General features: G+C 35.6%; 1 protein-coding gene across 1 annotated transcript; it reads right to left on the bottom strand.

Moving 5' to 3' along the window:
• Positions 1-16336: 16336 nt before the first annotated feature.
• LOC111784342 (LRR receptor-like serine/threonine-protein kinase ERL1) lies at positions 16337-22127 on the bottom strand. The gene is made up of 27 exons (XM_023665068.1): positions 21875-22127; positions 21578-21716; positions 21423-21494; positions 21275-21346; positions 21110-21181; positions 20956-21027; positions 20542-20613; positions 20374-20445; positions 20218-20289; positions 20073-20141; positions 19915-19986; positions 19738-19809; positions 19598-19669; positions 19460-19531; positions 19277-19348; positions 19131-19202; positions 18990-19061; positions 18851-18922; positions 18707-18778; positions 18554-18625; positions 18397-18468; positions 18243-18314; positions 18101-18174; positions 17886-18017; positions 17473-17811; positions 17025-17392; positions 16337-16942 (listed from the first exon to the last, which is right to left on the bottom strand). Exons 1-27 carry the CDS (start codon positions 21981-21983, stop codon positions 16565-16567), a joined length of 2976 nt encoding a protein of 991 aa, XP_023520836.1. The 5' UTR covers positions 21984-22127; the 3' UTR covers positions 16337-16564.
• Between the last annotated feature and the right edge of the window lie 392 nt (positions 22128-22519).

Below are 22519 nucleotides of genomic sequence, written 5' to 3'. Positions count from 1 at the left end.
GTTAGAGAAGAAGAAGAAGATACCATGTCTAGATTCCTTGGAGGTTTGAATCGAGAAATTGCTCATCTTGTTGACAGAAATCCACCACCATATCTGGAAGACATGTATCATTATGCTCTCAAAATTGAAGACCAATTGAAGGAAGACTAAGAGTCATTCATCTTCTAACCAGCTCTTGGTTGGAATCAATCCGTTAAGTTAGCTTTCTCTGTGAGTGTTTTGCAAGGATTCTAGAAGGACCTCTAGCTTTGCAAATTCCAGCATTGTTGGCACTTATCATCAATTATGGAGTGATTTCATTTATTGTGGTAGAATTGCATCTGAACCATTCAATCAAGCCTCGAACAAGCCTTAATCAAGTCCTAATGCCTTAAAGTACCTTTTTTAACTTATAAACCCTGTGTGTGCCTTTTTTAACTTATAAACCCTGTGTTCATTTCCTTTTTTTTTTGCACATAACCACAGGGTTGAGAAAGAAACACTTCACCATCCAACTCACCATATAAAAATGAAGACTCTACATCTAACTGATATATGAACCATCCTCTTTGAGCTGCAAGTGCCACCACCAAACGAATTGTTTACATTCTTGCCACAGGAGCAAATACTTCTGTATAATCTACACCTTGTTGCTGAGAATATCCCTTCACCACTAACCTTGTCTTGTGCTTGTCTATTTCTCCGTTTTCATTAAATTTTGTCTTGTAAACCCATTTCATTCCAATAATATTTCCATTTTCTAGTAATTCTGTCAATTTCCAAGTATCGTTTATGTTAATTGCTTCTATTTCTGCATCTATGGCTTTTCTCCATTTCGGACTCTTATTGCATCTTCAAATCCAGTGGGATCGCTAGCAAATGTGAGCATGGCTAATTGAGCTGCATTCTCCTCTTCCGGGAGTCTTTTCTTGTTTCATAGTCTTGCATCCAAATCGATGTCTTCCTACTCCTCTTTTCTTCTAAACTAGATGAGCTTGTTTCCTCTAAAGAACTAGAGGAAATATCTTCATCAATATCAGGTTCATCTCTACTGTCATTAATCTCATTCGTCCCTTTTTCATGATCTTACAATTCCAAATCACACATAACTTCTTCTTTATGCTTTTTATCTCATTCCCAACTTTTATTTTCTACAAATATCACATCTCGACTTATTATAATCCTTTGTGAAACAAAATCATAAAGTCAATAAGTCTTTGATTCTACATGCAACCTAAACTAAGTAGAATTGCAAAGAAACTTAGTCATTGGCTAAAGAAGAGCACAAATGCTTCTTTTAATATATATTTTCCAAGTCTCTTACAAATCCAACATACATGGCTTTATATAGCCTAAAAAATGAAATTATTAAAGTCATTCTAAGAGTTGTAACATTCATACTTAATGACCATAATTAGCTATGTAAATGTAACCTAAACTAAATAAAAAGTTTTAAAATACAACAACTCTAAATTGTAACCCACCCAAAATTTACAACAATCAAACTTCATTTTTCTTCAATGTGGCATAAATTGAAACATCTTTTGATAATTTTGACAACCTTTTCTTCACATCTTCATTGAAGTATATTGTATGATTGATGTCTTTTGGTTCATATCAAGTTTTCCATGAGCATTGCCCAGTGATCCTAATGCCCGTCAAACTTTGGGATGACTGGCCGCACAAAAGAGCTTTCTGTAGACATCTTGAAGATTGCTACTTCAAAATATAATCAGATCTCTTGCTATGTCTCTGATACCAAATGATGGAATTAAAGAAATAATAGCAGAGAAAAGTAAATTTTGGAACGAAAAACTGCTCTCTTATTGAATTGGAAAATACCACGCTATTAAATAGCCATATACAACAAAACACAAAGAAACCATAAATAAGGAGTCTACTCCTAACTGACTTCTAAAAGTTACCTGTCTTAGTGTAAATAATATCCCAAACTAACCACCATTACACTTCTGTCTGAACCAAGAATTTTTCGGTTACAACCCACAATAATTTTGCGTCCTTCTTTAGCATGAAGACTCACAAGACACCTTCTAATCATCCGAACAGTTCATTAATAAGAAAATCGTCTCGATTGACAATAGTAATAACTGAGCTTTTGTTGGATCCCCCCTGAGTTTCGCTAAAAGTGCACGGGTCATACTGCTTGAAATCTCGTAAATATCTTACCTCTTGTGTAGATTGCGATAAATGAAAAAAAAAATATTGGGAACCCGATCCACGCAAATATTTTGTCGGGAATCCTGTCTCGATCCCAACAAAAAAATAAATGAAGAATTTCGAGGGGATGGGGAATGAAATAGATGGCGGGGATGAGGAAGGAGAGCCTCTCCGTCCCAGCCCCACCCTTGGACATCTCTACTTACCGTTAGTTTTGAATCTAAACCGTAAGTATTTTATTTCAAAAATATCTTTAAACTTTTAGTAGCGTTTCAAAAATATTCTTAAACCTTAAAAAGTTTCATTAATATCCTTCCACCTTATTAAAAAGTTTTAAAATGTTCTTATCCTTAATACTATGTTAAAAAAAATCCTCATGAAATTTTAAAAATAGCATTAACTGATAAGAATCACGGTGTTCCAAATGGATCTATTGCCAAGAATATTCAAAAAAATATGTCAACAACAGAATTCACGCGCGGAGAGCTCAATTGATTTCAAACATGTCGCATTAGCCAAGCACATCAACATTTGTTAGAAAAAACTATGTTTAAATTCATAAATTATGAAAAAGTCAAATGATCAATTTGACTTATTCTTTGTGGAGATTAAAGGGGATCAGGAATAAATCTCATCCACAAACATCTCGAATAAATCCCGTCCACAAACGTCTTTTGTCGGGAGACTATAAATACCAACAATATATGTAAAAATCAGATTCGTGGATGAATGTAATTCACATCTCAAATTGAGACGTTTCCCTTAGAAATCCAAGCATCATATTTGCCATTTCTAAGTTTCAAGCAATTCTTGTAGTAGAATTGCACCCGAGCCATTCAATCAAGTCTTGATCAAGTTAGATTGTGGAGTGATTCAATTTAGAACAAGGTTTCCAAATTGCACCCGAGCCATTCAATCAAGTCTTGATCAAGTTAGATTGTGGAGTGATTCAATTTAGAACAAGGTTTCCAAATCTTGCTTCTAGATCTTCGATCCTAAGAGGTAATCTAATTCTAGCCTTATCTCTTGGTTGTTCCAAATTTTGTATAAGGAGGTGTTAATTACTTTGATTTAAGGGTTCTTGCTTCAACATAACCTTGGATCGTTGGGCTGAGGATTAGGGTTGCCTTATCATTAACCTCCTTTACCTTTATAAAAAAATGTTCAAATTTTTTTAACCATCAATATATAACGAAACGTGGTAATAATGACAAGGGTATTTTTTTAGACGTGGTACTAATTGTAAAGATGTTTTTTCAACCTTTTAAAAATGTTCAAAAGTATTTTTCTACTTTTTATAAAAGTTTTAAGGGTATTTTTAAAAAAATAATAATAATAATTTCGTTTTTTAAGTAAAAAAAAAAAAAAAAAAATTTAAAAGTATTTTTGAAGTTTTTTTTTTTATAATTAAAATATTAATAAAACTTTTAAAAATTAAAAGGTATTTTTTGAACCTCTTGAACTTTAAAGGTATTTGTAAGATTCTTTTAAAGTTCAAGTATTATTCAGACAGATTGTTTTCATTCAAATTAATGTAAGGATTTTTCTTTTTTTTTTTTTTTTTATTTTAAGGATATTGTTTGAAACAGACGGATTCTTTAAATAAAATATAAAATTCAATGATTTTTTTATTAACTAATCTTATAAAAATTAACTAAAATTTTAATTTGTTTAAAATATATATAAACTTTCAAAAGTTTCAAGCGGTAAAAGTTTAAAAAATGTTAAGAAATACTTAAACTTTCGAGTAAGTTCAAAAATACTTCTACCGTTAGTTTGGATGAAAATAGTTAACATCTATCATAGCATCTTGACCTACGATTGGAAACTTGACCTTACTCAATTCTTTTTCTAAACTATATCCCTAACTTTAGATTTATAAGGGAAGATTCCACCGATGTTGAAACCTCTAGAATCGTTGTGAGTTAGAGATTAAATTTTCTGGATAATCCATCAGAAATATCCTCTCCGATCATCGAGCTACTAATTTCCAATTTGAATTCTTACCATTAGATTTGATGATCTGTGAACGTTCTAGATCGTGTCAAATTTTGAAAGAGATTCAACAACTGGATTTTAAGACTCGAAGGATTTTGCATAGGAGGCCACGGTGGAGGTTTTGATTTTGAGCAGAATGGCATATGCGTAATTATCCATAATTTCAGAGTATTTTAGACATTTGCCAATTTCTAAATATTTATTATTATTATTTTTCGAAAAAAATCCATAATTTATTATTATTATTTATCACTTGTGGGTCATTTTTTTTACCTTTTTTAGCATCTTCAAATTTCTTCTAAATAAGAAATAAAAAATCGGTCAAGGTCCTTGATAATTAGAAAAACTANTTTTCTATCGGAGTTGTTTTAACTTGCATGGTACTTTCTTCTCTTTTGTAATTTTATTTTGTTTTATTCTTTAATTCTATTCCCTAAGTATTTCATTTTTTTTATCTTTGTATTTATTTTTCTTTCTCAATCNTCTTTTCAGAAAGTCTTTAAAATTACTTTTTTCTTGATAATTAGAAAAACTACATTATATATATATAATAATAATAAATAAAAACAAAATCATAAAAATTATAGTAAAATTTAAATCAAATTAAAACAAATAATACCATAATTAAAATTAAAATAAAATATAATTACAAATCGGTGTTACTCGAGTTTAATACAAATGGAAAATGGGTTTGAGATACAATTACAAACAAAATACAAAAAGCCCAAATTATAAACATTGGACTAACGCTCTGGATAACCCCCTCTATGACTATACAACTCTCGAATGATCCCCATCTAAACCGACAACCTGCGAACACTTGAATAAAAAAAAAAAGGAAAGGGATGAGAATAAAAATACTCAATAAGTAACCTAGGCTTTCCAGACTCTCATCACATCCTTATCCTAGTAAGTTACCACGGACTTTTCTTTGGGCTCTTGGAAGTTCGAGCCTACAACTACGTGATCTTCTCAAAACGTCTTGAAGTTTCGAACAGTTCTTTTACATATCAAAGATCCTACCGGGGTCTTGAAGCTTTTCACTGGGTTCTAGCACCACAAATCTCTTGGATGGCGAATCTCATCTCGACGTGAAGAAACTTTTTATTTTCATACTTAGTAAGTTTGTATAGTCACACTAGTGAATGTCTGATATCTTAGGTTGAGGCGAAAACACATCATATCTACTAGGACGGGCATCTGATTAACTGATGACCTTTCCACAGAAAAAAACCACATAGTCAACATCTAGGGGAGCATCCTAGTGTGCATGCCAGCTACTTACCCATTTGATCCCTCCCCTCTCAATGAGGGTTTACGGTATAACGAACCTGTTCAGGCAACCTCTTACTATTTTCATACGTGATCGTAGCACTTATCATGAGCTAAACTATTTGTGTAGTCCCTCGTCCCTCTCAAGACTAGTTACAGGCTCTCGACCCGTTTCTACACACAATAATAACTCATCATGTCAACTACTTATGTAGCCTCTCATCCCTTCTCAAGGTTGGATTACAAGTTGGATTACAGGCTCTCACCCACTTCTACACACACGATAGTGACTCTTTAAGTTGATTCCAACTCTCTTAAATTGTATTAGGTGTCATGGAAGTTTACTAGGTTCTTAAGACATCTAGGCGGTTTAAATCTCATCTCGCTCTTCCAAGACGCTCAGAGATAGCTCCTCGGGGCTAATCTAATCTCTAATGCATACAAGTCCAAATTTCTGATTGCAACTCACGATTCTGAGGTGCTTAGTCTATTAGAAATATATTGACATAGTTTAATGTGATAACTACTCTAGCTCTAGCACTCTAATCTAAACTTGGTTCATTCATGCATATTTTGTTAGGAAGATTTTTATCGATCGCCAAAGATATGAAAAACATAATCTAAACATTCGTGCAAACTCAACACGGAGATAACATCTATCAATAGCCTGAAGCACATATCATAGTATCTCATCCTCATTTCTAATACAGTAGAACATATTAAAATAGACATGCAACTTAAATTATCATCCTAGAGGCATAGATACATAGTATTCTAATCCAAAAGTACCATTATGAGGTCTTAAACATGCATATTCTAACCACCTAAGATAAGATATGCTCACATACTAACTTGTCTTAGTGATTCCTATAAATACTACATGAAAAAAAAAATTGAATAACTACTCACACGTTGGCACATGCATATGCACGTGCATGGAAGGAGGAATACGCACAAGACCATGCGCCTAGGGGAGGATACTCGTGTTAAATGCTTGACATGTGGCACCAACGGATCCACTACTCCGAGTCTCGCGTCCCGCGTTCAAATCTCTGTCGAAGCGTCTTCACACGCAATTTCATACAAATTTGTGTGGTGGCGACGCTTGTTCTTAGCGTGTCTCGCACCCATGCATGCCAGTTTGTTTGTTTTTTTTTTCTTGTTTATAGTTTTTATAGGTTGACACGTTCCCTAGTACGATGCTAATGCTTGTCCTTGTCGGTGCTCGATGCATTTGTCGCCCATCCGACTGACATGTGTTTCCTTCTTCACCTGCAAAATCAATTTGTAGTTCCGTTTTTTTATCTTTTTTTTATTATTTTTTTAGATTTAATTAACTTTTGCTAAGTAACTTCAACTTGGCTCCATCACCACAATTGTAAAGTTTTAATTCAGCTTTCCATCAAAATTATTTACATTCCATTTCGTTAACTGTCCAGACAAATAAATGCATGCAAATATGTTTCACAGTACATAAATTTATAGTTTTTGACCATCATGGAACTCTAATTGTTTTTTTTTTTTTTGTCTGATTCAACTCCGATTTTCTTCACGAGAGTTGTGCCAAATCCTTCCAAGAACAATGTATGAAAATTTTAAAAACTAATTCCAAGAAAATCTCTTCGATCGGAAGGAAAACCGAATTAAAAACTCTTACCTCAAACTTCTTCCGATTCTTGACTGATGTGAATAATTCAAGAGTTTAGCTTTGATAATCTAGCAACTTTTACAAGGAACTATGGCAAAAAAAATGTTAAGTTTTGACGTAACTAAGCTAGAAACTTAAACTAAACAATTGAAGTGTGAAGTGATAATATTATTAAATACTGAACTTGTCTATTATAATCTTACAAATAAATTTGAAAAATATTTAAATTAGATCCCTAGAAATACTATCTATTTTGACCTAATCAAATATTTCTAACAATCCCTTCCTTGAATTTATTCCAAGAATTAGTTCAAGTCAGAAAAAACTCTACGCACAAGTTCTTCACACAACTTCCTTCTAATTTTAGAGGCTTTGTCAACAAATTAGCAAGCTGATTTGGAGTACCACAAAATAATAAATTAACAATTCTTTCTTTTGTAAGATCTCTAAGAAAGTGAAATCTTACTCTTATGTGTTTGGAACGTTCACGTGGAACTAGACTTTTGGATAGCTTAATAGTTGAAGTATTATCACACATTAGCTTTGTTCCTTCTATTTGAGAGTGACCAATCTCTTTGAGTATCCTCCTCATCCAAACAGCTTGACATGCACAGGCACGAGCAGCAACAAACTCAGCTTCTGTGGTTGATAAGGTGACTATAGGCTGCTTACGAGAAGACCAAGCTACTGCTCCTCCACTCATCATAAACACATAGCCTGAAGTACTCTTGCTATTTTCCATGTCTTTGGCATAATTACTATCAGTAAATTCATTTAAATCACTAACTCCTCCCTTTCTATAAAATACACCATAATCTACCGTACCTTTCAAGTACCTTAAAACCTTTTTAGCTGTTGCAAAATGTTGTTGTGTTGGACATGCCATAAAACGACTAATCAAACTTACAACAAACATGAGATCAAGACGAGTAGCTGTGAGATATATCAGACTTCCCACTATTTGTTTATACAAAGTTACATCTACTTTTGCACCATTTTCATCTTTGCCAAGTTTTTGTCCTCTATTCCTCTTGATAAAGAGTGTTTGCTCACTGGAACTGCTTTTGAATCCTTCCTTGATGAAGTAGGATTTCTATTCAACTAAACCAGGTTCTAGGTGCTTGTTTTAATTCGTAGAGAGCCTTTTGGAGTTTGTACACCATCTCCTCACTTCCCTTTTTCTCATAGCCTTCACCGGAATCTGCTAACCATACAGGTGGATATCGATTTCTCCCCTCCCTTATTGTCAAATTTTGTGCAACCGTTACTGGAAAATTGTTTTCAGCAGCTGGTTCAATTGTTTTAGCAACTGATTTAGTCGTTTCTTCCGTGATTTTCCCTTCTTTGTTTTCAGCAACTGGTTCGATGGTTTCAGCAACCGGTTCAGTCGTTTCCTCTGTGATTCCTCCTCCTTCGGCTGTGTTCTTATCAATTTCAATGTTTTCCCCAGTCCATTTTTTCATTGCTCTCCATTTACCCATTTTTGGAAATGGAGTCCGATGTTGCTTTTCTTTTATACATGCCTCACAGGTGGTGTTTGGAGATCCAATTTGCGGCAGGCCTTTCACCATGTTTTTGTGTTTCAAGGTGCACAAGCCTTTGTAGCCAAGATGACCATATCGATGGTGCCAAAGTGTTGACTGATCCATATTTGAAACTTGGAGGCATCTTTCTTCATTTGTTGTGGTAGATGGTTTGATACCCAAAATAAACTGCAGATTTGCGCTCATAATTAACTCTGCTATTTTTCATTTTTTTGGATGATAAATGCTACATACACCATCTTTAAACAGCACTGCTACTCTTTTTTCATGTAGTTGTTCAATGCTCAAGAGATTATTTTTTAGTTGAGGTACCCAATACACATTACTAATAGTGCAATGAACCCCATGCAAAGTTAATTTCACTGCATCCTTTCCCATAACTTTCATACTTGTATTATTTCCAAGTTTGACAATGTGGGAAAATGTCTTGTCTAAGCTTGAAAACATACCTTTACTTGCACACATATGGTGTGAGCAACCAGAATCTAAGAACCAAGCATCACTCCTTCTTGCTTCATGTCTTTGCATATGAGCCATTAACAGCATTTCATCCTCTTCTTCCGGCCTTGCATAATTCATTTCCTTATTCATCTTTGGACATTCATATTGAAAATGACCTAAGTCATGACACTTATAACATTCAACAGTTGCTTTCTTGAAAGTTGATTTTCCTCTTCCGCATCCTCTGCCCCTGTAAGTTCCTATTCCTCTATTACTTATTTCGGTTCGTGGTTCGACTTTTAGAACTCCATTAATGTTGGACCTTCAAAATTTTTGTTCATGTACCATTAATGAACTTTGTAATTCATCAATAGACATGTTGTTAATATCTTTGGATTCCTCAATAGATACTACAACATACGTAAATTTTTCAGTCAGGGTACGCAAAATTTTTCTTCAATTTTCTTGTCTGGCATATCTTCACCATTGCTTCTCATCTTGTTGGAGATTATCCTCACTCTTGCAAAATAATCTGTGATACTTTCTTCATTCTTCATCTCTAGGATCTCAAATTCTCTCCTTAATGCATTAAGAAGAGATTTCTTCACTTTTAGGTTTCCACAAAATTTTCGCTTCATTGAGTCCCGAACAATCTTGGTTGTGCAACGATCCAAGATTTGTTTAAAGATAGTATGATCAATTGCCTAGAAGAGGTAATGCTTTATTTGGTGATCTTTAAGTCTAGCATCATCAAGGTGGCCCTTTTGTGCCTCAGTCAACATTGTTCCTTCCTCTAGTTCTGAGAAACCATTCTCCACCACACTCCATAGACCTTTTGCTTTGAGAAAATTTTCCATCAGCTCACACTTCAATGATCATAGTGACCATCAAAGTGAGGGATCTTCGTTAAAATTTTGTCTTCACTCATACTCTCTATTTGATCACTCAAAAATTGCGACTCTGATACCAATTATTAAGTTTTGACATAACTAAGCCAAAAACCTAAACAAGTGAAGTTTGGAGGGATAATATTATTAAATACTGATCTTGGCTTTATAGCCTTACAAATAAACTAACCACAAATCTTGTAAACAAATTTGTAAATAAATCTTGGAAACAAATCTGTTAAATAAATTTAAAAATATTTAAACTAATCCCTAGAAATACTCTCACTATTCTCACCCAATCAAAATCTTCTAACAAAAAAATGACTCATGGTTCGATTGGAGTATCTGGATGGCTACTTTTTCTCAAACTCCTTTTCTCTCTCCTCCATTCATTCTCTTTTGTTGTTATATAGAGCTTGCTCCTTGTTTATTGATTCAATGGATATAGACAGTAAAACGATGTATGAAAAATATATAGTAAATGACTATTTATAGTAAAAAGTTGGTAGAAAAATATACGGTAGATATTTATATATACACTAATGGTTATATCGGAGAGAAATATAGGGTAGATATTGAGAGAAATATAGGGTAGATATTTATATATAGCAGGTGGTTATATCAGTTAAAATGTTAAAATATAAAGTAAATCAAAACCATATATATAACCTTAGCAGTAATTTGATTACTTCTACATCCTCTGTATTCTCTTTTGGTGTATATCCCTAAAGTCATCCATACAAAACTTTTACTGATACTCCTCCTTACATTTTCTCTCCCTTGTTCTTTGTGTTCATCTAGATCGAGCGTGTGCATTGTTGTGTGATCCTAACAACTGGTATCAAAGTTAGGCAAGATTCACCACGATCTGTGAACATGAAAAGTTTAAAAATTGGAATTGAGAAATTTGATGGATCCGATTTCAATTTCTAGAAGATGCAGGTTGAAGATTATCTGTACCAAAAAGTCTTCACAAACCCCTATCGGAGGTGAAGTCGGATACCATGACCACGGAGCAGCGGAAGCTCAAGGATCATCAAGCCCTATGATTGATCCAGTTGACGTTACCTAGAAACGTGACATTCCACATCATCAAGGAAAAAATGATGTTAGACCTGTTCAAGGTGTTGTCGAATATGTACGAAAATCGTCGGCTATGAACAAGGTGTATTTGATGCGAAGACTATTCAATCTACAAATTTCTGAAGGAAGATCTGTTGCGGATTATATAAATGAATTCAATATGATTGTAAGTCAACTCAGTTCGATGGAAATTAATTTCGAAGATAAAATTAAGGCACTGATTTTGATGTCATCTTTACTTGAGTCGTGGGATACTGTTGTTGCCGCGATCAGCAGTTCTCGAGTATCTGAGAAACTGAAGTTTGATAAAATCTGAGATGTACTTCTCAGCGAAAGTATTCGAAAACGAGAAATTGGAGATTCATCTGGTAGGGCTCTCAGTGTTGACCAAAGGGAAAAAATAAATCGAATGGCCCAAACAAATGTCGATCAAAATCAAAGGACCGTGAAAATTTTCCAAACAGACCAAACGTGATGTTGGAGTTGTAGACAAAAAAGACACTTTTAGACAGATTGTACAAGACCAGAGAAAAAGCAGAATCACAAATCGGAAGATGATAATAATTCTATAAATTCAGTAGAGGTTATTGGGGATGTTCTAATCCTCGGCATGGATGGTCCTGATGGTGTTAATATAACACATGCGGAAGCAATTTGGATCTTAGGCACTTTTAGAATATCAATTATAATAAATAACTACCATGTTCATAAGTATTAAAATTTAATAAGTTTGAATACTAACCTTTTATAGTTCAAACTCCTTTTTCCTCACGAACCGGTTTCGAACCACCACTAGTGTCTTCTCCACTATTCTCCGGCCTTAGAACGGGATTGTAGAATCCGGTGAGTGACTAAACTTGGGAGGAATTTTGTATATATGAGAGAGTGTTTGTGAGAGGTTTTTCTCAAGGTTTTTCACCACGAAGAAGACCTTGCATGTGCCATGATCACTCTATTTAAAGAGTCATGTTTGCATGTTCATGCAAATTTGAGATCACCAAATTTTGACACCTCAAAATTCCACTAACATATATTTTTACATTAAATGAAGTCAACATTTTGACTTTCCTCATTTTAATTCAACAATTAATTTCAAATTAAAGTATCATTAAATGATTAATTAATCTATTTAATTAATATTTAATATTAATTCAAATGTCAATCCCAATCAATTCCGACACATAATTGATTAAGATATTTAAATCTTATTTAAATGTCTTATAGTCGCTCTTTTTGTTTAATTCGTAAATACAACAAAAATGCGGCTAAATATATCGTATATATGTAGCGCATATTCCCTAAGTTGAATTCGAACACTTCGAACTCACTCGTCACACTTTCTATGGTTTAGTCCGATATGAGCTAGCAGAGGGACCTAATGGACCTATAGATCATGGGCTCCAACGATCCAAGATTAACCGGTTAAACTCATTAACCTTGTTAACCAACATTTGTTAACTACTACGACACTCCACTATAGCCTAGTAGTTGCACTCCCCTCACTATAGATATATTTCTGTCCATTTGATATAACCATGATTAGTAAGTCAATCCTTCACAGGTTGTTCGTAACTAGAGCTGGGTCAATTTACTGTTTTACCCCTGAAGTNAGGCTATATAAAGCCATGTATGTTGTATTTGTAAGTAGACTTGAAAAAATATAGTAAAGGAAGCATTTGTGCTTTTCTCTAGCCAATGGCTAAGTTTATTTGCAATTCTATGTAGTTTAGGGTGCATGTAGAATCATTCAAGCTCGACATGATCAATCTTACTTGTGGAGTGATTCGAATCTCAAACAATGTTCTTGCCTTGAGATATTCGATCAACAAGGTAATCCGAATCTTATTCCCCTTGTATTGATTCCTTATCTTATCATTTGGTATCAGAGCTTCAGGCTCAAGATCGGATATATGTTTCCTTTGCGTTTCTTTTCAATTTGTTTTTTTTCTTTATCTTTTTAGTTTTTAATCGATCCAAAATAAAAAAAAACTTAATCTGGGCTCTACTAAAAAATTTGAGAGGTGAGAATGAAAGCTTCATTTGTGTAAATGAGTGCAAACAGAGTGGCCTAAAAAAAATCCTTGAGTGTATACACATGAGAGATTGTTGTGAGGGCCTTTGTATTTTCATATCTTATGTTTTGCAGCAAAGTTTCACAAATAGATTCGAGGACGAATCCTCTTGAAGAAGTGGAGAATGATATGAACCAAGAGACATCATTCATACAATATACTTCAATGAAGATGTGAAGAAAAGGTTGTCAAAATTATCAAAAGATGTTTCAATTCATGCTACATTGAAGAAGAATGAAGTTTGATTGTTGTAAATTTTGGGTGGGTTACAATTTAGAGTAATTTAGAGTTATTGTATTTTAAGACTTTTTATTTAATTTCGGTTACATTTACATAATGGCTAATTATGGCCATAAAGTAGGAATGTTACAACTCTTGGAATACCTTTAGTAGTTTCATTTTTGAGGCTATATAAAGCCATGTATGTTGTATTTGTAAGGTAGACTTGGAAAATATATAAAAAGAAGCATTTGTGCTTTTCTTTAGCCAATGGCTAAGTTTCTTTGCAATTCTATGTAGTTTAGATTGCATGTAGAATCATTCAAGCTCGACATGATCAATCTTGCTTGTGGAGTGATTCGAATCTCAAGCAAGTGTTCTTGCCTTGAGATATTTGATCAACAAGAATCATTCAAGCTAGACATGATCGATCTTGCTTGTGGAGTGATTCGAATCTCAAACAATGTTCTTGCCTTGAAATATTCGATCAACAAGGTAATCCGAATCTTATTCCCCTTGTATTGATTCCTTATCTTATCAGCTGTTTCAAATTTCAAGTGAAAATTTTGAGAAGGTGTACCTTTCCGACAACAAAAATTTGGAGATTAAAGAAAAAGGGATGTCTACATAAAAACTACGGCAGGAAAATAGTGAACATTCAAGGATGTAAGATATATTTTTGGTCTCAACAAGAATCTGATCTCTATTGGTCAGTTGGATAGCACAGGTTATGCAACAGAGTTTGGAAAGAGTTCGTGAAAGATTGTGAAGAGTGTCATGGTGGTAGCACGTGGCACAAAATCTGGAACCTTATACACCACTATATGGTGTATGAACACGGTTGTTATTGAGAGTGCTTCAAATTTGATTCTATAGACTTGGACATATAAGCATCAAAGAAATTAAGATGTTGACTGCGAAAGAAGTTTTTGAAGGTCTAAAATCTGTTGATATGTGAAAACTGTGTTATGAGCAAACAGAAACGAGTATACAAAGGTTGCCAGAGAATTGAAGAAAGTGCGGTTGGAAATGGTTCATGCAGAAGTTTGGGAACCATCTCTAGTTCCATCACTTGGCGGATCAAATTTCTACGTCACCTTCATCGATGATTTCAGCAGGAATGTGTGGATTTATTTCCTGAAACACAAATCAGATGTGCCACCTTCAAGAAGTGGAAAGCTGAAGTTGAAATCATACTAGCTTGAAGATCAAATGTCTGAGGTCTGACAATGGAGGAGAGTACAACAAATCAGAATTTAAAGCATTTATGCAGCTGAGAGAATTCAATTGATGAGAACAGTTACCGGTAAAGCAAGACAAAATGGTGTTGCTGAAAGGATGAATAGAACATTGAATGAGCGGACAATGAGTACGAGGATTCATTCTGGATTGCCAAATACATTCTGAGTCGATGTTGTAAATAAAGCAATCTACTTGATCAATAGAGGGTCGTCAGTACCCTTGGAGTTCAAGTTGCCAGAGGAAGTATGGACACGAAAAGAACTCAAGTACTCTCACTTGAAAACTTTTGGTTGTATTGTGAATGTTTGTGTTGATCCAGAGAAGAGTGTTAAGCTTGACGCTGAGCCTGTGAAGTGCTACATCATAGACTATGATTCTGACATGTTCAAGTACAAGTTTTGGGATCTCAAGAACAAGAGAATCTTGAGATATTGTGACGTGGCCTTTGAAAAAAATGTCATGTACAAGGACAAAGAGAAGAAAGGTTCTAGGACAACAAAACAAGTGGGAATTAAGGTTGAGTTGAAAAATTCACTTAGTAATGTTGTAGCAAATACTCAAGAAACTTCTAAGACGGTTGCTTAGGAACAAGAGGTGGAGCAAGTGACACTTGGGCAAGTGTTGAAAAGATCATCGAGGGGTGTACATGGTTCAGATTGGGTTGAGGGATTTTTTTATCCAACCCAAAAATTCGGGTTGGTTGGATTGGTAACTCAACCCAACTCGAAAAATTTTACAACTCAACCAACCCAACCGTCTATTTTTGAGTTAAGTTCGGGTTGTTCCAAAAAAAAAAATCCTAAACAGCAGAGGAACTTATTATGATTCACATGCAGCGGGTTTCTTAAACTATCCAAATTAGAGAACAATATAACCAAATACTTTTTTCCCTTCTTTTTGAAGTTCAGAAGCTCTCAGACGGAGACGAGCAATCGAGAACACTGAGACCAACAACTCAGAGAGGAAGACCGAGAAAGACAAAATAACAAAGAAACCGAGAGACTCAGAGAGGGAGACCGACTAGTTTGAACTTTTAGGACTGCCAATTGATTTTGAATCTTGGTTGCTTCAAATTGGAAATTGTTGGTGGGCTTCATTCTAATTTGGGCTTCAATTTTTTTTTAATGTTTCCAAGTTGGGTCAAGGTTGACCCAATCAATTTCTTTTGGAACCTAAATTCAATCCGAATCGGATCGGGTTCAAAAAAAATAAACTCAACTCAAATTCAAGAACCAATCCAACCAAACTCTTATAATTCGAGTTGGGTCGAGTTGAGTTCTCAGGTTGGGTGTACACCCCCCCTAAGATCATCTAGAGCCATCAGAGTACCATATAACCATATAACTATGTACCTTCATTACACAATCTGTTGCTTATAATTCGAGTTGGGTCGGGTTGAGTTCTCGGGTTGGGTGTACACCTCTAAGATCATCTAGAGCCATCAGAGCACCATATAACCATATAACTATGTACCTTCATTATGCAATCGGTAGGAAACTAGAGGGAACTAGAGATCTTTGATTAGGCCCTACAATTGGTGGATACAATCAAGTGAGAACAAGTCACGAATGATTGGGTGTCTAAGCTTCAAAAATGAGTTACTCTTCATCTAGTAAGGCTGAGTACATGACAATAGCTGAAGCTATAAAGAAGAAGATAGAGATGACAGACTATTTAGAAGAATTAGGCAAACAGAACGATAATATTTTATACAGAGTGTGGTACAATTGGTGAGGAACCCAATTTATAATTCCAAAACAAACCACAAAAAAGTGACAGAGGGTGCAAATAATGTATTGCAAATTCAAACCAAAACTAGTGGAGTTACATCAAGGGATCCATGCAGTGTGATGCAGAAAACTAATATTCATATTTAATAAACTGAATACGCATACATTTTACGCCTGCTGCACAAACAAAAGCTTAGGATCTCAATATTTACCTTAACTGCAGCTGATCTTCCCATCTCCCTAACCACAATATGAACCTTTGGCTAATCTGTTATTGATTCAAACCATGTTGTTCAGAACTTACTTCCCCGAACCGAACAAACCACCGGGCATCCAAAGAACTCGCATCTGATTTCTCCTGCTCCTCCTGCCCTTTCGGGTTCCGATTCTGACCCTTTTCAATCAAGAATTGTGCATAATCCAACGTTTTCGTGGGGAATGAAGTATGTTTCGCGGTAGGTGATGGTGGCTGGAGGGAGATCAATACTCGGGCAGCTTCATGCATGGTTGGCCGTTCAGAAGGATTGCGTTTCGTGCAGAGGAGAGCAAGCTGGAACGTTTTTCGAACATGTGCTAAATCAACGCAGGTGACCGAAACCTCGGGATCAACAGCTTCCATCACAGTATTGTTATCAGCCTTGGATAGTATCTGGCAGTTCATAGAGAATAAATTCAGATTCTAGCAAAACATGAATCTTTCAAAGTGATTATTTGATGTGAACAAAACAAACCAGTTGATGCAAATTGGACTCGTCATCCACAGCCTTCTTCCCAGTCAGTAGTTCCAGAAGAACAATGCCGAAGCTATAAACATCGGACTTCTCATTAAGCCGGGAGGTTCGAGCATACTCTGGATCAATGTAGCCAATCGTTCCAAGCACGCTAGTAGACGTGTATGTTTTTCCAGTTGGGATACATTTGGCTATCCCAAAATCAGAGAGATGGGCCTCGAAATTTTCATCCAGTAGAATATTCGAAGACTTCACGTCCCGGTGAACGATTCGCGGGTTACAATCATGGTGAAGATATGCAAGCCCTTGTGCAGCTCCAACCGCGATCTTCAGACGTGCGTCCCAATCCAGTTTAACCTTGCCTGGTCCTAATGATTAGTTAAGCGAACACGATCATCAATATTATCGAACTTTCGGTCAAAAAAAATCAAATAGTGATGATGCTTACCATGAAGCAGATCCCAGAGTGAACCATTTTCCATGTAGTCATAGAAGAGGAGATTCCCACAGGGAGATAATGAATAACCATGAAGGCTAACAAGATTTCTGTGTCTGATACTACCAACAGTTTCAAGTTCGGTCTCGAACTCCCGTAAATCGTGCGCATAGTGATTGTAAAGTCGCTTAACTGCAATAGGTCGGGAATTCTTCAGTAAACATTTGTACACAGTGCTCGAAGCTCCATAACCGATAATGTACTTCTCGCTTAGATTCTCGGTCACTCTCATAATGTCCTCGAACGTGTGAATAGCCATATCCATATGAAGTACTACAAGACTTGGAGGACCTGAAATACAGAATAATGACTCAGAAAAAAGGAATAACTCAGAAAAATAAGAAAAGTATAGAAACAATGCTTGCCTTGCCCAGCCGTGCTAGAACGCTTCATCAATTGCTTCGATGGATTCGACTTGTACACAGCAATTATAACCATAAACAACAACATTATGAATCCAAACGTCATGCAAACAACCGCTGCCCGAGACAACATTGCTGCAAGTTACATTGACTCAGTCGGCATGAACGGTTCATAATGTCAAGTTATTTACAAATGCCATCAGCGTTTCGCAGTGTACCTCGAGATTTTTCCATATAAGGCCCACAGATCGATCCCAGCCAGTTTCCACACAGCAGCGGATTCCCGAGAAAGCTGATATAAAATCATCGATCATCAAATGAAGAACAGAGGCTCAATCAAACAAAACTCGTCTTCGTTACCTATTTTGTTCAAATCGAGAGAAATTTTTCATGGGAGGTAAGATACCAGATAAGTTGTTGTATGACAAGTTCCTGAATAAGTGTAAGAAAGACAAATTAGAAGTTGAGGAAGCCATTACAGGTTGTTATTGATGAAGGATAAAACAGAACTTACAAATTGGCTAAACTAAAACAATTTGTCAGCTGATCAGGTATCTTCCCTTGCAAATGGTTGTTGTTCAAAATTCTTTGAACAGCAATGAAATCAGAATGATTAACAAAAGGAACTTAAAAGGGAAAGAAAAAACGTCGTAAGAGTATCGAAATCATACAATGAGATAATATTTTGTAGTTGACCCAACTCCATGGGTATGCTACCAGAGAAGTTGTTGAATGACATATCACTATCAAAACAGGCAAGTAAAAAGAATTTAAAGGGAAAAATTTCACAAGATTAAATCAAACTCATAACGAAAAATCCTTACATAGTCTGAATACTTCGGAGATTCCCAAATTCTGCTGGCATTGGCCCAACAAGTCTATTATAGCTCAAATTGCTGCAAGTGATTTTATATTAGAAACATGATTTGAGCGACAACTCTATCAATAATTCAAGTGGGAAGTCTTACAGGCTCAGAAGGTGCTCCAAATCACCAATAGAAGTAGGAACCGGACCCGAGAAGTAATTGCGAGACAGATCCCTGGATGAAACAAAAATTTAAAACAACTGAAAAGACGATCACTATGCGTTAACTTGAATAAACTTACAATGTATCGAGGTTTACGATGCGTCCGAGCTCAACAGGAATCCTACCATTGAAGTTGTTTGCTGAAAGATTCCTGTTAAAACAAATTTACTCAATGAACCATCTTCCAATTTTAATATTACTTGTGCTGCAAACGACTTACAAATATGTCAAGCTCTCCAGATCTTGGAAACCGAGAGGGATTGATCCGTTAAGATGGTTTCCATGCACATTGCTTGAAGAAGAAAAATAGAATCAATATATATACATACAACAGATGAGACCTCATGAAATTTGTAGGTATCTTACAATTGATTCAATGCAGTGCAAGAGCTGATGTTGTGAGGGATTGGCCCTTCTAGATCATTATTAGCAAGATTCCTGAGTAGTTGAATAGAAATGTTCGTATCAGAACTTGGAAACGTATACTGTAAACGAAAGACATTAATCGAATTCACGGTTGAGAGATTTGAAACTAAAAATGTAACTCACAATTCAAACAACTGATCCAATTTCCCAAGTTCAGAAGGAATTGTTCCAACCAAATGATTATCATTTAGTTGCCTGTAAAGAATTAAAGTCAATTACTACTAAACAAAAGATGTTGAATTAGAAGCAACACAAACATACAAGTAGCTAAGCTTGGACATATTTCCCAGCTCAGGAGGAATTGGCCCGGTCAGCTTGTTTCCATGTAAGTACCTAATCAGAGAGAAATGGACCATGAGGCACCATACTAAAATTTCAGACATTCAAAGAGCAAAACTCACAATTTTCCTGTGTAAGACAAGTTCCCGAGTATTGGCGGTATCGGCCCTTCGAGTTCATTTTCACTCAGATCCCTACTCCATGGTATAAAATAAGCAAAATACAATGTTCAAATGTACCAAGAATTACTTATGCGACGAAATGACAGGCGTAGAGAATTTATTTCGAACTTCACTTACAGGACGGCAAGCGCCTGCATCAATCCAATGACATCGGGAATCCTACCACTCAACCTATTTCCCTGTAATGATCTAAAACATGATAATATACAGCTGATTAACACTCAATTAAAGGAGTTCTAAAGCAACTAAATCACACAAGTTAGAAGGAATCTTACAAAGTGGCAACTTGTAGAAATCCGATGTTGTATGGAATCTCCCCCGAGATTTGGTTGTAGGATATATCCCTGAGATGAACAAGATATCAGTTGAAAACATACAGGATTTCAAACATACATCACAAAATATCAGTTGAAAACATACAGAATTTCAAAACTGGTGCAGTTTCCTATGCTATCCGGTATCGTGCCTGTCAGATTGTTGCCTCTTACATCACTGAAGATGAGGCACAAGAGCACAAAGTTAACTAACCAGAAGTAAGCCTCCAGATCAAAGAGGGTGATTATAATTCACACTTACAAGTACCACAAGCCAGTCAATTGACACATATCAGACGACAACGACCCTGTCAGAACGTTCCCACGTAATCCACTGATAACAATAAAATAAAATGAAAGTTCAAATAACCAGTGGAATGCTCATCCTATAGCTTAGAAGATGTCAAAGAAGCTGAGTGGAGATATTTACAGATACTGCAGAACTTCATTCCAATAGATTAATCTTGGTATCTCTCCGGTAAGCTGGTTTCGTGCAAGATCACTACGAGGGTGATCGATCACCAAATCAGAAAATAGAAACCAAGAAGGATAAACAAAACAGAGGACTAATTATTCCCAGAACTTCATCCTAATGAGTCTACACAGTGTAACAAAACTCATACAAGATTTGTTAGGAACCACGAATCTCCACAATGGTATAATATTATCCACTTGAGCATAGGCTCTCACAGTTTCGCTTTTGGGCTTCCCCAAAAGGCCTCATACCGATGGAGATGTATTCCTTATTTATACCCTCCTGATCACTTCCTAAATCACAGCCAATATGGGACTCCCTCCCAACCATCCTCAACAAGATTATCATATAAGGAAGTGAAAAAATTACAGAGTTTTCAGATTAGGAAGCTGGGTAAGGGTAGAAGGGATCGGACCGGTCAACTGGTTCGTCTTCAGATTTCTGCAATGGAGGGAAACAATTCAACTATAATTCATAAAAGTTGCTGGCAAAAGAAACCCAACTCTAAATAGGTAAAACGTACAAGAACTCGAGCTTCTTAAGCTTTGAAACAGTGAAGGGGATGTCTCCATAGAGCAAATTATCAGACAAGTCCCTATACATTAAGAAAGGTCGAGTGACGCTGTATATGTATGTGCTATCAATGAACTCAAACTCAAAAATGAAAGTTACAGAAGAGAAATCTTACAAATGAACAAGAAAACCACAGTTACCAATCTCATCAGGGATTTGTCCAGACAGTTTATTCCCTTGAAAATCACTGCCATAACAAAGCAACAGTGAACACCAAGAACCAACCGTGTTAAGCCAAAGAAGAAGAGAAAAGAGTACCATACATAGACTGCAAATTTCTCAAATCTCCAATGGATGGTGAAATCTCCCCACCCAGATTCAAGTTGGATAAGTTCCTAGGAACAAAAAGCAAGAAAATGAGAATGGTAGAACGACGAGATTTAAGCAGCAAAACAATGGAATAGAGACGAAAACTCACAACGCAGCAACTGATAGGGTAACATTGTCGCAGAAAACTCCACGCCACGAACAGAAATCGTGATTATGATCATCATCCCAGTCGAGAAACACATTCGCTACATTGCTAAACGAGGCCTTGATTGACATCAGCGCTCGTCCTATCGAAAATGGCCAAAAAAACACAAGATTAGCAACAGATTCCAAAAGCTAAATAAAATATCCAAAAATCAGATAGAACATTTAAGATACTATCATAGGCATATATATTCGCCCAACAAACGGCCAAATGGAAACCAAAAAAGTGGGAACAGAGGACCTTCATCGTGGGGGAGTGAAGAAGCAGGGGAAGAAGAACAAGCAAAGAAGAAGATGAAGAGGAAGGCCATGGGGAGGTTCGGCCATGGAAGGAAGGGGATGAGCTTCATTTCTCAAAGAATAAATGCAAATGAAACAGAGAGAGATAAAACAGGGTTTTGGTGTGAGAAATGAAGGAGGACAGAGAGGGACCGTGGAGAGCGAGGTTTTGTGTGTAACAATGGCGGAGAGAGAAATAAACGGCGGTGAAGAGAGAGAAACCGTCGTTCGTACTAGTACCGTTTCCCCAAGTGATTGTGTGAATTTCCATGCCTCATTTCCCCCACGCGCTTCTCTTCTGGAGCGTGTGGCGAGTGGACTCTTAAATAAAGCTAAATAAATAATTATAGTGGGTTACATTACAAATTTCATCCTTAATATTCCTTAAAAAAAAAATTGAATTTAGTCCAAGTATTAATCATTATTTTTAAAAGATTAAATTATAATGTTTTCTAAATTTACAATTTTAATGTCTACCAACTTTTTATAATTTTTTTTATCATTATAAAAAAAAAAAAAAAAATTAAAAATAATTTAAATTAGGCACAGATTAATTCTATTTAACTTGTATTGCTACCATTATTATTTTTTTAAAATAAATTCCTCT

This window comes from Cucurbita pepo, unplaced genomic scaffold, assembly GCF_002806865.2.
Source record: "Cucurbita pepo subsp. pepo cultivar mu-cu-16 unplaced genomic scaffold, ASM280686v2 Cp4.1_scaffold000190, whole genome shotgun sequence".
NCBI lineage: Eukaryota > Viridiplantae > Streptophyta > Magnoliopsida > Cucurbitales > Cucurbitaceae > Cucurbita > Cucurbita pepo.
Note: the sequence above shows the minus strand (reverse complement) of the source record. Positions and strands in the feature narration are given on the sequence as shown.